The sequence below is a fragment of the Mastomys coucha genome, unplaced genomic scaffold, assembly GCF_008632895.1.
Source record: "Mastomys coucha isolate ucsf_1 unplaced genomic scaffold, UCSF_Mcou_1 pScaffold14, whole genome shotgun sequence".
Taxonomy (NCBI): Eukaryota; Metazoa; Chordata; class Mammalia; order Rodentia; family Muridae; genus Mastomys; species Mastomys coucha.
The window spans coordinates 59,191,589-59,208,443 of record NW_022196896.1 but is presented as its reverse complement, the minus strand read 5'-3'; the positions used below and the strand labels follow the sequence as shown (position 1 = coordinate 59,208,443).

At 40.1% G+C, this 16,855-nt stretch overlaps 1 protein-coding gene and 1 long non-coding RNA gene across 2 annotated transcripts; one reads left to right on the top strand and one right to left on the bottom strand.

Annotated features, from left to right (window-relative positions):
* Positions 1–646: 646 nt before the first annotated feature.
* LOC116089112 (protein PIH1D3) lies at positions 647–3,445 on the bottom strand. The gene has a single exon (XM_031368815.1). It carries the CDS (start codon positions 3,318–3,320, stop codon positions 2,673–2,675), a length of 648 nt encoding a protein of 215 aa, XP_031224675.1. The 5' UTR covers positions 3,321–3,445; the 3' UTR covers positions 647–2,672.
* A 142-nt stretch (positions 3,446–3,587) lies between these two features.
* LOC116088267 lies at positions 3,588–14,671 on the top strand. The gene is made up of 2 exons (XR_004117843.1): positions 3,588–3,764; positions 13,822–14,671. It is a non-coding gene; the product is annotated as an uncharacterized LOC116088267 (long non-coding RNA).
* The last annotated feature ends 2,184 nt before the right edge of the window (positions 14,672–16,855 follow it).

Below are 16,855 nucleotides of genomic sequence, written 5' to 3'. Positions count from 1 at the left end.
GGTTATGGCATAAAAGGTATCAAGTTATGAAAATCATTAAAGGTAAATAAAATATGGTGGTTATCCACCATGAACTTACCATTCCTTGATATATTTTTTAATGAGTACCTGACTACTGAAACAGGATCCATGTGGCCATCTGTGCCAACAGGTTGCTATGCTTTGCCCTGATCAATGGGTCTGAGACCATTCCGTGACTCCTGTACATTAAGAATGGAGAAAATCCTGCTGTAACAATATCCCACCATCTTTGCTGTCCTTTCCTCTCTCTTTCTCTAAACTAGGCTGAGAATAGTTGCTGTTGGCTCTTTATCTGCAGCAGATCATGTGATTTTATTTTATTGTCATCTGTAATCATAGATTTTATTCATATGAGGTATTCTAGAACTTTAAAATTGATGTCTCCTGTCAAAAAATATTCTATTTAAATTTGACTCAAGTTTTACTTTTGTTCCTCCAGAGTTTGGAAGGCGGTGAGATGCAAATACAAATATAACAAATCCAAAATTTATATTTCTGGTTTTATTTGCATTTCTGAAATGGAAAATGATGATTCTGTGGATGGTGGTTTTAACTCGAGTGATAATTGCAAAGGATTTTTAGATGATTAGCTGCAAGATACTAATAAAATCACACCGAGACCATCTACATTTTAAAAGTAATATAATGAGACTAAAATAAGAAGCAACCCCGATTCCTTTGTTTTTCTTAGTAGATGGCAATTAAGCGTTACGATTGTTCCAGGCTTGATATTTTTCTGATTGCCACTCTTTCTTTGTCATATTCTCTACAAGTATTACAACTCATAAAAATATTTTTACAATATAAAAACAATATCAATTTCTTATCATTGTCTACTTGAGGACCACGCAAAGGCATATAACTAGTCCCTTCACAATAGCCTGGCAAAAGCTCTTGCCTGGTATTCACATCATCAGGACTGAAAACGGCTCTCCCAAGCTTACACAATTGTACATGGTGGGTGCAGGACCAAGGTCTCCTCATCCTAAAGCATGAGGTGGTGGTATCTGCTTGGCTTCTATACAGACCAAAACATGCAGGGGGTTACTTGAGGGGATGTTATGTATACCAGCAGATAGGTTTATTACTGTTGCACACACTTGATTCCCTCCTCCTCCTCATCTCCTCCTCTTTCCCTATCTGGAAGGGAGTTTTCTAAGCACAATTACTCTTCCTGGCACACTCTTTCTCCCCTCAGCCATGGGCAATATTGTTAGTTGGGAGCTCCTGTGGAGGTCTATGAACACAAGTCAATAGAAATGAATGTTAACAGTTGTCAAAGCAGATAATTAATACGTCATTCCATTCCTCCAGAGGGGGGCTGCGGAAATGTCCCAACAGAGGTGTTTTTATAATTGCAAACTTTGGAGGAATCATTCTGTTTAGTCAAACTGAGCAGAGGTCCAAGGTGCTGCTGTTGATGGCCTGTGAGATCATTCTTCACAGCAAATTTAGAAACCACTGTGTAAATCACAGCAGAACTGATGGTCAATAGTCCTTACTCGCCAAGGACAAGCACCACTCAGATGCCTCTCTGATTACATTTCAATACTTTCAAACCCCTGGTCTTGCGCAGACACAGGCCCAGATCAATCACTTCAGGATGTCTGGAGTGGGACCTGAGCCTCAGCACCTTTTAAAAGCTCCCTGGGTAACCACACATGTAGCCGGTGTTGAGAACCACGGCCGTAGTGATGGGAACAATCCAACTGACCGTTTCATTTTTATCTTTTGGTTCACCTCTCTGTCCCTTGTTCTGTCTCTGGATGACAATTGTAGAGGAGTCATCAGGTGACTGTTAACTAGGTAATTTCCATCTCTGGTTTGAATGCTCAGTGGCCTGTATTCCACCTAAGTAAAATATCTAAGTACATGAAACTGAAATACAGAAGAAAAATGTACCTTAACTTCTTCTGTTTATCCTAATCGATATTTAAACCGATTTTAAGCATCAATTTTTAAAACAAAACTTTTTAATAAACAGTAATGAAATAAACTCATTTAATAGTACAGAAAATACAAGGAACACTAGGATAATTAATAAAAATAAGGATGTCCAATTAGGAAGATAAAAATGAGAGAAAAATGAATCTACAAATATATCTATAAATACTTTTGCAAGTAAACATGCCTCACAGGACACAGCAAATTATTTATAGTCCTTTCTTACTTATATGTTCCAGAACAATATTGAGGGCTTAGATTGAAAACCTCCTAAATCATTTGTTAAAGTCAATGAAAAAGCAACCAAGTGAATTTCTCTGGTGATAATAATGACAAAACCCTATGTAACAGATTGTATGGTAGTGTAATTAATTAGCTGAAGATCTTCATATTTAAGTGAATCACTTACTTTATGGTCATAGCTCTGCTGTGCAATTGACCGTGTAGTAATCTAGATGGTTAACCTGAAAATATTTTATTCACTTCTCATTATAAAAATGGAACAGCACCTTATTGTATGAAACAACTATATAGCATAACAGTAATAGATTTGACTGTATATGATCAAAACGCCACTAAAAATCTGAACCTTTCTAAAATATGTCAGGGGAAAAAAGAGAACATAAACAACCAGTATTCAAAGATAAAAAAAAAAGTTATCATGAATTATTTTCTATCTCTTCTTATTCATGCAGTTTCAGGAAATATTACAAATCCAAATCCCTTTGGAGGGCCACCCTGACTCTAAGTGTCTCAGTTTCCCAGATATAGGATGCCTTAGCACTGTTAGGTTCCACGGGCTGCGGAAAGTTTACTAGCAGCTTCTTTTTAGGAGTGCGAAGATCAAGGAGCATTTCTTGGATGTCAATTTTAATTTCAGAAGGGTTTGTATTGGGCAATTTAATTTTCACCACCAGCTCCTGGCAGCATGCCGTTGAAGAATCCTTTCTTGTTAATCCTAGGTATACGTCCTCAATTCCCACAGTTTGTTGGAATACAATCTCATAATCTGGGATTTCACGAACATCCCATATGTCATCATGCTCTGCTCCTTCTGGAACCTCTTCTGGATTCCAGATGTTCTCACTTTCATCACTCCTGGGTTCAGGAATGGCTTTGGACTCTTTTGCTTTAGGTGGTCCAATATTCCCAGGGCCCATGGCTCCAATAGTAGATGAGCATTGTACCTGTTCAAAATCAAATCCATCCTCTTCTTCAGGATTCAGGAGACTGGATAGTGCTTGAAGAGCTGAGGCAGAATACAATGTCTCAAATTGAGTATTTTTACCTTCCATGCTTTTTGCTTCCAAATGCCCCGTTTTCCCGTTCTCAGCTTCTGTATTTTCTGATTCCATATTCAAATATAGATAGGGATGTAGCTCAAGGGTAGAATGCTTGCTAAATGTCGAAGAAGGCCTGAATTGGATCCCAGGTGCTTGGTCAGTGCTCTGGTGCCTAAAATAGACTGCCACTCGCTGGGCGTTGCTCTGTTGCCTGGGTAACAACTTTGTTGAACACCCCTTTCCACCTCTAGTTCCTGCTTCACTCTGCTAGCCAATCACAGAAGAGTCTCCTTAGAAACTATCCCAGCAGCAACCAATCCCAGCGCGTCCTGTTCTGGATGGATGGCCGCCCTTTCTAGTTCAGTAGGTTAGCCCAAGTTAGGCTGCAGAATCCTTCCCTGCTAGCTCCGTTCGCTGCTTCTCCACCTCCTCTCCTCCTGCTTCTCTTGAACTGCCTGGCGCCCTGCCTCCGTCTTCCCTTTGAAGACCGGATAGCAATTGAGCTCAGCCACAGCGGTAAGAGCAGGTCGTTAACATTTGTCCTGCAGGCTTTTCGCAGCGAGCTTTTCCGCCCCCACCCCCACCACGACCACCACTAAGCCCTCTTAAGCATCATTTTTAAAACCTGAGTGAGTTTCTATTCCTTCTCTAAAGTATTTTATTTTTATTTGGGGGTGAGTGGGGCGGTGGTTCAGCACCTAAAAAACGCTCTGTGCTCTTCCTGGGAACTGGGGTTTATTTCTCAGCACCCAAGTGCAAGCTTAAAATTCTGTAATTCCAGTTGCAAGGCATCTTTTTCCCGACCTCAGTGAGCACCAGGCACACATGTGGTACACAGACATACATGAAGGAAGACGAAACACTACTGCACTAGTTGATTTGTGTCAACCTGACATAAACCTAACCAAGATCTAGGTGAGAACAAAGAATCTTGTGTTTTGACTAGCTTTTGATTATAGAGCCATCTCTCCAGCCCAGGAAGAGGGAATTATAAGTGAGAAAATAAAATTACCCCATAGGCAAGAATGTAGGATACTTTCTCAATTAATGATTGATATGGGAGGGCCCAGGGCCCACCCCTCTGTAGGCAGTACTACCTCTGGTCAGGGGGTCCTGGATTGAATACCAAAGCAGGCTGAGGAGACTTGGAGAGTAAGCAGCACTCCTCCGTGGTCTCTACTAAAGTTCCTGCCTCCATATTCTTGCCTTGAGCTCTTCCTCTGTCTTTTCTCAGTGATGGAGTGTGATCTGAAAGTTGTAAGCTAGAATAAGCTTGATTCCACCCAAGTTACTTTTGGGCATGGTATTTGGTCACAACCATACAAATCATAATTAAGACAGAAAATACTAACCAGATTGTGGGATGTTGCTGTGGGGCACACCTAACCACATTGTTTGCAGTAGGGCGAAGGGGTGTAGAACTTTGGGCAGAATAGCCATTGGTGCTCAGAGCTCAGTAAGCTATTATTCCATGGGAGCTCGGAAGATAGGAAGGCTGAGAGCTATGGAGCAGCGCAGGGCAGGCTTGGTTTATGAGTTTCACAGGATGTAAAGGCTACCAGAGCCAGGTATGGTGGTGCATGCCTTTAGTCCCAGAACTCAGGATGCAGAGACAAGTGAATCTCTAAATTCAAAGACAACCTTGTTAACTGAGTGAGTTCCAGGACAGCTAGGAGTATACGGAGGAATACTGCCTTGAAAAAAAAATCAAATCAAAAACAAAACAAATAAAACCCAACAAAAACTACCGGGCCTGTTTGAGTGATATTTTAAATTAAAAATCTGTGGTTCTGATCACCTGGGGCTGAAGAGCCTATTGAGATTAAGAAGAGACCAACGTCGTTGAGACAAAAATTTCTGGAAAGGTTTCCTCAGGTTTGGCACACAGAAGCTGTGGCCCAGATGGGATTCAGGCTGTATGTGCATTTGCTGCCAGCCAGACTTGGTAATGTGTAAGAGTTTCCCAGGTGGTGCTGGTTTTAAAGTCATGAAGGAGTCATGAAGAACAACTGAGGCTTGGAGCCGCCGGGCAAAGGCCCTTGGTGAAGGTGCAGCCTCAGTTACAGTAAAGCCCAGGATTCAAATCGTCACGGGAGAAAATTGAGGCTTGGCACCCTGTGGAAGAGCAAGAGCCCAAAAGAGGTTATTGGAGAAGGTGCAGCCATGTCACGGTGGAGACCACAGAATTTTGGAGATGCCAGTTTGACAGAATGAGTAGTCAATACGGGCACAGCTATGGAGTAGAGCCAGCCTGATGTGCTGCGCATGGTGGTAAAGCTCTTCCAAGCCCATTGGAGCTCATGAGTCTTTATACAGTTGAGCTTTGGTTTTGCTCTGTTCTGACTGTAACTGCGCCCTGACTCTCCCTCTTTGAAATAAGTATGTAATTTATATTCTATTTTACAGGAGCCCCCAGTTTAAAAGTCTTTCTAATTTTAGGGAGATTTGAACATTGAAGAGACTTTGGATATTTTAAAGAGACTAAAGCCTGTGGTATTTTCAAAGCTGGAGTACCCTGGAAGACTAGAGATGCCAGATTCCCCTAGAACTGGATTTACAACACGTGTGTTGGGAACTGAACTTCAGTCCCTCCCAAAGGCTGTGAACTGTCTTAACGGCTGAGCCATCTCTCTAGCTCTGTGACTGTCCCTTTCTAACTCACACACATCCACGTACAAACCCTAAAACACAAGCATAGAGTTGATATAATCTCCATTAAAAGCCTTGCTTAGTGCCTTGTTCCTTCCTAAAGCAGTGACCTACTCTGTGATCTCACCTGTACAAGAAGCTACCCTAAGAGGTTTCCGATAATAAAGCTGGTGTGGGCAGGATAGCAGAACTCCATCTCCAATATATTTTTTTTATTCTTTTATATATTTCAGAACAAAATGGATGAGAAGAACAGAAAGCAGAATTATCAGGAGCCTTAGGGTCCTAATAACTGCTTGGGGTTTTTTGTTTTGTTTTTGTTTTTGTTTTCATTTTTTCTTTTCTGTGTGAGACTAGACATACTAGAGATAAACTCTCCCATGTTATTGAAGATTAGAAGTAAAAGTTCCAGAACTGGATGCGACATGTTTACATCCAACTGTGCTGTTACTTAAGTTCCCAAAGGGCATTGTCAGTGGAATGAGGATGATTCCGTTTCCTGAGAGAAATGGAAAGCCAGCAGCTTGGCCTGCCAGCAGAGAACATCCAGGGTCAGGCAATCCGAACTAATGAGGTGATAAGGCAAGGAAGGGTCCCGTATCATTGCTACCTTCTGGCATTTCTTCTTTTCTGGGATAGTTTGAATACACTTTTTGTGTAAAACCTACCCTTACTCCTACAATTTCTCCTCTGAATGTGTCTGAACCTGGGCCAAGGTGCTCTCAGATCCCCTCAAGGGTTGAGGTGCCTTCTTCGGTTTCCATCATAAGAACATAAAATAGGATAGTGACAGTCTAGTGATTGGAAAGCAGAAAAAAATTGAGAATTATCTCCAGCTTATGTCTAAGTCTATTTAAATCTGAGGATGGGCTTAAACTGAAGCCGGACAAGCTCAGTTTTATGAGCCAATTCAAAGTGAGTTTTAAAACAAATTTAGAACCTAAAAGGCAATTTAATTCAAAATTCCTCTAGGCAGAAAACCAACAAGACTGTAAAACCACAAAATGCAAATAAAAGAGCAAATTCAAGCATAAAAATATTTCACAAGTTCCAGTGGCAGGACAAAAATTCAATTTAAATATCAGGTAGCAGGAAAGTGCTGTTGTATAACAAAAATGTGTGTGTGTGTGTGTGTGTGTGTGTGTGTGTGTGTATGTGTATGTACATGTGTAAATTGATTTAAAAAAAAATGAACTAAGAATTAGCAAATCTAAGAGAGTTTTAGGTTTCCCCGCCACTCAGTTCTGGGTGAGGTAGAGTACTTCTAAGGTCATCTATATTCTTAAAATGAAAGCATGATAAGGTTGGTCCTTTGGTCACAGAGAGGTGGTTGATTCTGTATACTCAAAGCCTTCAGCACCGGTCTGAAAAGCCTAACCATTTCATTATCTCCTATGTACATTGTTTTAAAATAAAAATTCATCCTTATAATTTCCTGCCCCTATAACAGACTGCAGTCAGTGTGAGCTTGCCCTACAGAGATTGGATGTCAGTAATAGAGCAAATGAAGGAAGCGTCTATCTAAAATGCTTCAAGGTTGGTAAATTATTCCACAATTCTCCTTTCCTGAGCCCACATTCCAAGTACTGTTTTAGTTAAAGTTGATGAGACTCAGCAACTCTCCCTGGCCAGGAAAACTATTTGTCCTAACTAAAAACTGCAAACATGTGTGGAATAATCAGCATTCCATTTCTTCTCTCCTACAACACTCTTATTCTTGATGAACATATTTCCAACCATCTTGAATCCTAACTACAGGGACACTTCTATTAGCCCTCAATTTTTTATGAGCTTGTGATTCATAGAATTGTCTTACCTTTCCAGTAATTTTCACTCTTCTCTACTTGATTCTAATATTTGACATTGTGACGACTACTTCGATTATAGAAAATTGAAGTGAATTTTGGTAGTAGGACTCAGTCTTACCTGAAATGATACTATGAAAGGTATATTGTCTAACTTCACAACAACTACTCAGTTTAAAAGTGAATAAAGCCTCCTAATTTACCAGACAATTCATAGAAGCTAAAAGGTGAACCCCATAGTGAGTCTTCATTGATCTAGAGTAAAGCACAGAGGAGCTCACCGTGTAATTCTGCTGTAAACACTATTGATTTACTGCATGATATATAGAGGCTCCCATGCAGATTCACTGTGAGACTCTAACTCACCGAGCAGTAGCATGAAACAAAATGAGTCTCCTGATGTAAAACTCTGGTTTAATGCATCCCAGTGGATAGTACTATGTACCCATGCTTGAATTTGTATTAATTCCTTGTAGTTTTCTCAAGAGAAGCACTTCCGCAGCTTTAGCTATCCATTCACAATGCCCATGGACAGTGGCAAGCAGGTACTAAGAAATCATGAGGAGAGGCCCTTATAAGACCACATAAGAGCTTCTGAGGAGTGTTGCAGAGTTTTCCCTCAACAAAAATCACTAACAGACTAATGTCATGAGTATATTCAGATCTAAGGAGGAAATAATTTTGTGGTCATTGTGAGTGCTCATTCATTTTAGGATAGGCTGAATTTTATGAATAGCTTGGAAACACTTGTGAAAACTTTAATTTGCCCACATTTTGTTTTCTATTTAGAAAAGTCTATCCATCATTATTTGATCTAAAGGGCTACATGTGGTAGTACAAAATATATTATTATTCTAGGGGTGCTTCCGTTTTATTCAATAGAAGATACATATCAACTTTGACAGCATTTTCAAATCTGAAATTGTTTGAACAAAACCTTAACATTATGAAATGTGCAAGGATTCTGGTTGTGGACAGCATTATTAACATATTTTCATTCTAAATTTAATTATAGATATACTTCTTTGGGAGATATTTTTATTTTAAAGGTTATTATAAGTCTGTTATGATTTAGAAGCCCACTTTCTAAAAACCTAATAAAATAAACTCTTTTTAGAAATTGCTAGGGTCTAACATAATTTTTCTATATACCTCATTTTTGTTCTCTGGATAAATTATTCAAGTATGCCTTTCTTTTAACCCTGCATATTTCTCTTCCAACTTGTCATAAAAATGTATGCAGTAGTAAGAAAAGGAGAGAACAGATTTCATTCTCCCCTGTTGTTTAAGAAATGCATTGTGATTTAGTATGGTAGCAAGATTCCTTTTAAATTTACAGGCAGATGAAAATCTATGCTATGCAAGATTATCCTTGAGAGTTCTATACGTGAATGCTAGCATCTTCTTTTATATATGCAGTGCATAATTAGAAATGAGAATGTCTGAGAGAGTGCTTAAATCTCATTAACATTTTATTTTCTCTCAATCAAAGACAAGATGTTTCTGAGGTACACTATAAGTAATAAAGTAATTCATAAATCACATGTACTGAGCTGAGCGCTTGCTACTAAGATTGATAGCTTGAGTTTGATTCCCAGAACCTACTTGGTAGACAGAACTGTGAGGTGTCCTCTGCACTTCATACATGCACATATGTGCACATAAGCACACACAAATAAATAAGACGTAATAAATACATGTAAAAAAGTTAGACTGTACATCCTACAGACACAACCACTTTCTTATCCTGTCTAAAGCAGTGAGTGAGAGTTGTAACTAAAGCAGAGAGGGATAATTCATGAGCTAGAAGGAGGAAAGAAAAGTTGAAGTTTAAATGATGTAACATTGAAGGCCTTCAACTGGTCCTTGTCGTGTAGTCGCCCCACCATGACCATTCCCAAAGGGAAGTCCTTTTATTTTTCTTTTCTTTTTTTTTATTAGATATTTTTTTTATTTACATGTCATATGATATCTCCTTTCCCAGTTTCCCCTCCAAAAGATAAAAATAAAATAAAATAAACAAAACAAGCAAACCTGTTCCCTTTCCCTCTCCCTGCTCAACAACTCACCCTCTCCTACTTCCTGGCCCTGGCATTCCCCTACACTGGGGCATAGAACCTTCACAGGGCCAAGGGTCTCTTTTGCCCTTGATGACTGACTAGTTCATCCTCTGCTATACATATGCTGTTGGAGCCTTTAGTCATACCATGTGTACTCTTTGGTTGGTGTTTCAGTCCCTGGGAGCTCTGAGGGTACTATTTAGTTCATATTGTCGTTCGTCCTAAGGGGCTACAAACCCTTCGGCTCCTTGGGTCCTTTCTCTAGCTCCTTCATTGGGGACCCTGTGCTCAGTCCAATGGATGGCTGTGAGCCTCTACCTCTGTATTAGTCGGGTACTGTCAGAGCCTCTCAGGAGACAGCTATACCAGACTCCTGTCAGCCAGCACTTGCTGGCATCCACAAGAGTGTCTGGATTTGATGATTGAATATGGGAAGGATTCCCAGTTGGGGCAGTCTCTGGATTGTAGTTCCTTCAGTCTCTGCTCCATAGTTAGTCTCTACAACTCCTTCCATGCATATTTTGTTCCCCCTTTTAAGAAGGAACAAAGTATCCACACTTTGCTCTTCCTTCTTCTTGAGTTTCTTGTGGTTTGTGGATTGTACTTTCTGTATTCCGATCTTCTGGGAAGTCCTTTTTTAAACCATAACCCACAACTAGGGAAGACTTAAACCATATGGGCAAACCAGAGACTCCACATTGTTTACCTTGTCTCAAAATAAGTAATACAAATTCCATTAATGCCAAGTACTAGTCAAGTAACTTTCCACATAAGGACTAATCTTAACCTTTCTGGCTTTGGTATGATCCTAAGTCCACTAATGCAGAAAGTAAACATAGACAGTCTTTAAAACCCTTCCCAGGGTCTCAGAGAGAGTCAACTGCACTCCTCGGACTTAGACCAAGGGGGATAATTCCAAAGTCCATACTATAGAAACCTCCTGAACTGGGCTTCCGCAATAGGCTAATGACAAACTTCTTTCTTTTGTTCCAAATTGGACTTTGAAAATGGGTTTTATGTAGTGATCTAAATCTATAGACAAATGTACTCTTCCTGTGCATGCACGCGTGTGCATGTGTGTGAGAGTGTGTATGTGTGTATGTGTGTGTGCAGCATAGAGATCAGATAGCAAACTTACAGGAATCAGTTCTCTTTTTTGATCATGTGGTCTCAGGAATCAAACTCTGGAATATGAGTGGTTTACCCTCTGTGCCATCTTTTAGCTCCCAAAATTCTATTCTTAAAAATAGAATTCAGTGCAAGGCTAGCCTGGTCTACAGAGTGAGTACCAGGACAGCCAGGGCTACACAGAGAAACCCTGTCTCGAAAAACCAAAAAAAAAAAAAAATTTTTTTTTTCAACCCAAATCAGTCAGAGACTGATCCAATCAAAGATTCTTTTTCACAGTGGCTTTTCAGAAAGGCGTTTACCCTGAGGTGAGACTGTTCACGTGTCCAGAAGCCTTTGACTGCTGTGACTGCCAAGCTCATAAATAGCCAGCACAGCAGACCTAGTGGCACTGCAGAGAACACACTCTCTTCAAGTATGTACAAAGCCATCCTCCTACATTAGGATGAGCTCCTGGATGTTAGATCAGCTGTTGGGCTTCTGCAACAGTTCAGAATAACAGAGAGAAGCCCCAGGGGAAATAGAAACTGGGCGCACAGAAAAGGCCTCTAGAAACCAGCAGAGCCTTTGAGATTTTCTCTCCCTACAATTCTAGCCTGTGGAAGCCCCTGTGAACTGTTGGGCGGGGCTTGTTAGTGCTTCTCAGTCTTAAAACAAGCAAAGAACCGGCCTATACACTTGCACACATCTGGGCCTGAGGCTCTGCCTTTCTAAAGGGTGTAGCGGTGATGCTGCGGCATCTGCAGGGAACCACTTGGAACTGTGTTGAACACTGTGCTCCGTGATGTTCTTGCAGCTCCTGCGATCACTTGCTCTGCCTTGCTTGCTCAGTATTCCTTTCTTTTCACACACACACACACACACACACACACACACACACACACACACACACACACACACACACACACGCACACGCACACGCACACGCACACGCACACGCACACGCACACGCACACGCACACGCACATGCCTTTCTCCTCATCAAAGGGAACAGAAATATGCTGTTAGGTTAGTCTGTGCAACACAAGACTTCGCTGACGAGGGCATGAGCATAAAAATGAGTGTGATGTGGGGAATGGTTTTACTTTCATCTCCACAAGGCCGTCAACTGTGTCAGGTAAACTTACCAGGTAAAGCTTTGGTTGCTGGATGGTATTGATAATATTAAGAATTTGATAGATTGTACATAAGGAATATAATTTACATACTCTCTGTAGATTTCAGCCAGAGTCCCGAGTCTCTGCTCAACTTTAAGTTTCTACTAGTCTAATTAAAATCAAACTTTTCACTTGAAATGTTAGATAAATCATACTATCATGTAGTGACACATTTTAGTAGGAAATGTCTGAAGGAACATAACACAACATATTTATGAAGCTTCCTAGCAACACCAGCTTTGAAACTTCCAGGCAAAGTCTGACTTCATGTGAAGTATTTTTAATTTGAGAAAGAAAGGAAAATAATTATTGTAGCAGATTTGCTGATAAGGGTCGAGAGGGCATATTCGCTTTATTGATGGAGGGATTATGGCTCAAATAAAAAGATCATTTGTTCATGATCGCATGCCAAGATCACAGCAGACCTGATGTAGGTCACAGTATGTGAAGTGAGGTACCACTGCCTAGGGGATCACTCTGACTGGACAGAGAACATGGCTCAAACTGAGCAGCCCATCAATGCCTTAAAGCACTGCAGTAGCTCTGGGTCTGCAAGGCAGGAGTGGGGAGGGGGTCAGTGGACAGCTTAAGTATGTAGAGAGAAGAGAGTACATGCATCCCCACCCTTTCCAGACTTAACAAAAATTGACAGCATCAGATGACCAAGGACATCTGGGAATACTAAGGGGTGGCTAACTAAAGCAGAGGATAGAAGAGGACCAATATGTACATATTTAATTATGAAAAGAGTAATAAAGAGGCCATGAGTTACACACTGGCTGTATTGAGCTCAAGAAGGCTGTAGAATAATCAAGTGGAGGTATAACCTGGAGTAATTAACTTAGCAATCATCTGCCTGGCATAAGCCTGGGCTATTCATGTTTCAGTAGAGGGGACAGCCACATAGAAGAGGAGTGCAACCATTGCCCAAGCTAAGTCAAGAGATTCAGAGGATGTGAGTTCAGCTTCATATATATGACTTGTAAATATAAAGGATCCACACATATTTGGGCTGCTGTTTTAGCACATATTTTCTATCATACAGAGAAAGCAACAAAGATAACCAACATAAGAGGCAGTGTGATATTGACATAAAGAGAAAAACAGGGAGAAAGTGCATGCAGGGTTGCCTACCATGTTTCAGTCCCCCCTTGAATTCATGTTTCATTCCCCTATAGCCTAGATCTAGGGTTTTTCAACAATATGAGAAAAATCCACACATTTAATCGAATTTGATTTCTATCATATCTAACCAAGAGTCTTAAGCACTGAAAACTAATGTTATTCATAGATATAAGAATTTTTGTAATAAAAGGAGGTCTAGAGAGGAAGCATCCTGAGTAAGAATCAACATCACATTTCAGAAAAGAAGTAAGGAGACAGAAGGCGGCAAGAAGTAGCCAGAGAGAAAAGAAAACTTATACCCTCCGGCATCCTGCAAATCAAGAGAAAACCATTTCAATAAAGAGGCAGAAACTAGTGATGTCCAATTCTGCTCATCTACTAGCCATGAAGTACACGGGAGCCAGGAGCCAGCAGGGGAATGCCCACTATTAGCTCTGCAGGGAAAGAGGATAGTTAGTTTGTATTGGTAGGAAAGCAACAAGAATGTCCATGATAAGAAGCTACCAGCAGTAAATAGACTGAGGTGAGAAGCTGGACTGAGTTGAAATAGATTACATACACAACAGTAATTTTTAAAGAGAAAAGAAAGGATAAGGTTGCATGAGGTTAATAATCATAGCTTTTGGTACTTCGTTTTGTTTTTCTCCAGGTGTGGATGTGTGATACAGACATTAGAAAGGCACCAATGTGTTAAACCACAGATGGACAAGAGTGTCGGGAGAGGGGCACAGCATAGAGAAAGGCATCTGAGGAGCCAAGAGAGATTTGAAGCTGCGTAGACTCGAGGGACATGGTGAAGCAGAGGGAAGGTGGCAGCTCCCTGGATGGGAACTGAGGAAGTAACACTAACTGGTACAGCTCTGCTTTTCCTTTTTTCAAGTCTTCAAGTCAGGGGCTCTGGCTGAACCCTGCCATCCGGAGCAGAAATATGGGTGGAGCCAAAGAAAGCTATGACCCAGACAAAGTCTTAGTGTCGTCTGATCAATGACACCTCTGCACTGTTTTCTCTAATGTATAAGCTCTGTGCTGTGTCGATAGATATTTAGAAGTGTACTTTCCTCTCTCAGCTGTGCTGAAAGCTTTTATGAGACATACACGTTTTCTGGTTTGCAACCATCCCTCAATAGCTTGCATACAAATGTCTCTCTAAAATAATTATCTCTGTGTTGAATACAAATGCTACTCAGTATCTAACTTCAGTATAGTCTATTTCACTTCTGAAATAACTCTGTTTCCTTCACAAAAATGTACTTGATAGACATTTTCTATAGTCAGAGAAAGAAAAACCAGCACCTTTTAATAATCAGTTTAATTTGGTATTTTGTATAATTTATATTGCTGATGTTTTTACGGTCTCATAACAATTCATTTAAATGAAGCTCCAGCTAAGGAAAACTTGCAGCCATGTTTATCACCTTTTCCACAGATCATTAAATATGAAATATTAAATGATAAAATGTTCTTACATTAGTGGAATAAAAAAAATTCTTAGTTCTTTTCAGACCTATTTGTTCCAGATCCAATGCAAATCCATCCAGACTTTAAGAAACCTAGATTAACATCAATCATCATATAATTCAACTAACATTTCTATGGTTCCTTCCGCACATCTCTTGGATATGCCCTGAAGTATCAGTGGAGAATTCTTCCAGAGCTACTGTCTCCTCTCTTTTTGCATGCATTTAATATCTATTAAGCAAAATGTATGCAAATGCAAGTCACATGACTGGAAACGTCTTTCTGGTGTTAGAATACCTAATACGTTTTTCCATTCTCATTCACTGAGGATTTGGTTGCTTATGCATTTAGTAGCAAGCTTTGTTGGGGACTGCTGAGCCCCAGCAGCCGATGTCTGTTTAATGGTACATTGCTGCCCTCTAGCTTACATTTGAAAATCAACTTGCAGTCATTTATGCAACAAGTTTTTGTCTAAGCCTCCTAATTGGTAACTATTGCTTTTAACTGAATCACATCTCAGCAGCTGCACAGTATTAAATGTTTAGAGTCATTGATTAGTTTCTTCCCTTTCTAGATAAAATTAACATGGTAAAAGTTAAAAAAAAAAATCCTAATCTAGGAAAGAAAGCAACCTCTCCTATTCTCTTTGGTGGGTGACAGCTCCACCCCACTCGATTACTGAAATTCCGTGTGTGTGTGGGGGGGGGGGGTTATTGCTCACTTTTAGTCAGTTAGTTAGTTAATAAAAGGGCAGTGGTACATGTGTCGTGGCTCAGTGGAAGTCAGAGAACGGCCTAAGAGTTTGTGAAATCTGTTCTTTCCTTTCTCCATGTAGGTTGTGAAGGTTAGATCCAAGTTGTGAACCTTGGTGGTGGCAAGTGCCTTTACCCACTGAGCCGTTTGGTTGGCCTTCTCAATAAATGGTCTCATCTGTCACTCCTTAAACAGCCAGGTAGAAGATTCAGATCACTGATGCTCTCAATGAGTACTGACCATTTGCCATCAGTTATTTTTTATGATGAAAACATAATTGAAAATGAAAAAATTCAAATTATTAAAGTGGTCAGAAATATCAACAAGGTAATTGTTATGGTCAGCCATTTATGTAATTATTTGAGGTCTGAATTTCTATTCCTCGAGAAATGTCTGAAATGATCTCATGCCATTCTGTTTCTCTGTGACAGGCTTTCTATCCTAGAGAGTTACCAGAGAATGACTTACTGAACAGTTCCACTTTATTTGTGGTCAAGCATATCAATGAAAGCCAGGGGAGCTACATTTAACTGCAGTACACATCCACAAGGAGAGGTCCAGTTACTTAAGAATCTGCTCACGTTTGGTGTTTAGAACCTTACAGCTGACATACCACCCTTATGATAATTTCCAGTGTGGCTGGGACTGTACAGTCCATGGCTTTTAGGAACAGGATAGTACCAAGGATGGACGTGAGAATTCGGTTCCAATACTTCCAGCCCTCCCTCCTCTGAGTCTTACACTCTAACTTCTACCAATAGACCTTCATTTATTCTGAATCTAGTGCAAATGTTAAGTTATTCCCCATCTTCTCATTAACAAGCACTTCTTGCTTCTTAAAACTCCTTATAGGAACCATGTTTCAGCCGTATAAATATATATGTATATGTAGATAGATATTAAATATTGTACATATAAAATATATAATGTATGCATCATATAGTAATGTGTATATACATATATATATTTGTGTGTGTATATATATATATGTATGTATATATATATATACATATATATATATATGTATATTGTACTGGCTGGTTTTGTTTGTTAACTTGACACAAGCTGGAGTTATCACAGAGAAAGGAGCCTCACTTGAGGAAATGCCTCTATGAGATCCAGCTGTAAGGCATTTTCTCAATTAGTGATCAAGGCAGGAAAGCCTAACCCATTGTGGGTGATGCCATCCCCGGGGATAGTACTCCTGGGTTCTATAAGAAAGTATGCTGAGCAAGCCTGGGAAAACAAGCCAGTAAGTAACATCCCTCCATGGCTTCTGCATCAGCTCCTGCTTTCTGACCTGCTTGAGTTCCAGTCCTGACTTCCTTTGATGATGAACAGTGATGTGGAAATGTAAGCTAAATAAATCCTTTCCAACCCAACTTGCTTCTTGGTCATGAAGTTTGTGTAGAAATAGAAACCCTGGTGTATGTATGTATGTATATATATAAACTTTAAATAAAAAGGAATGA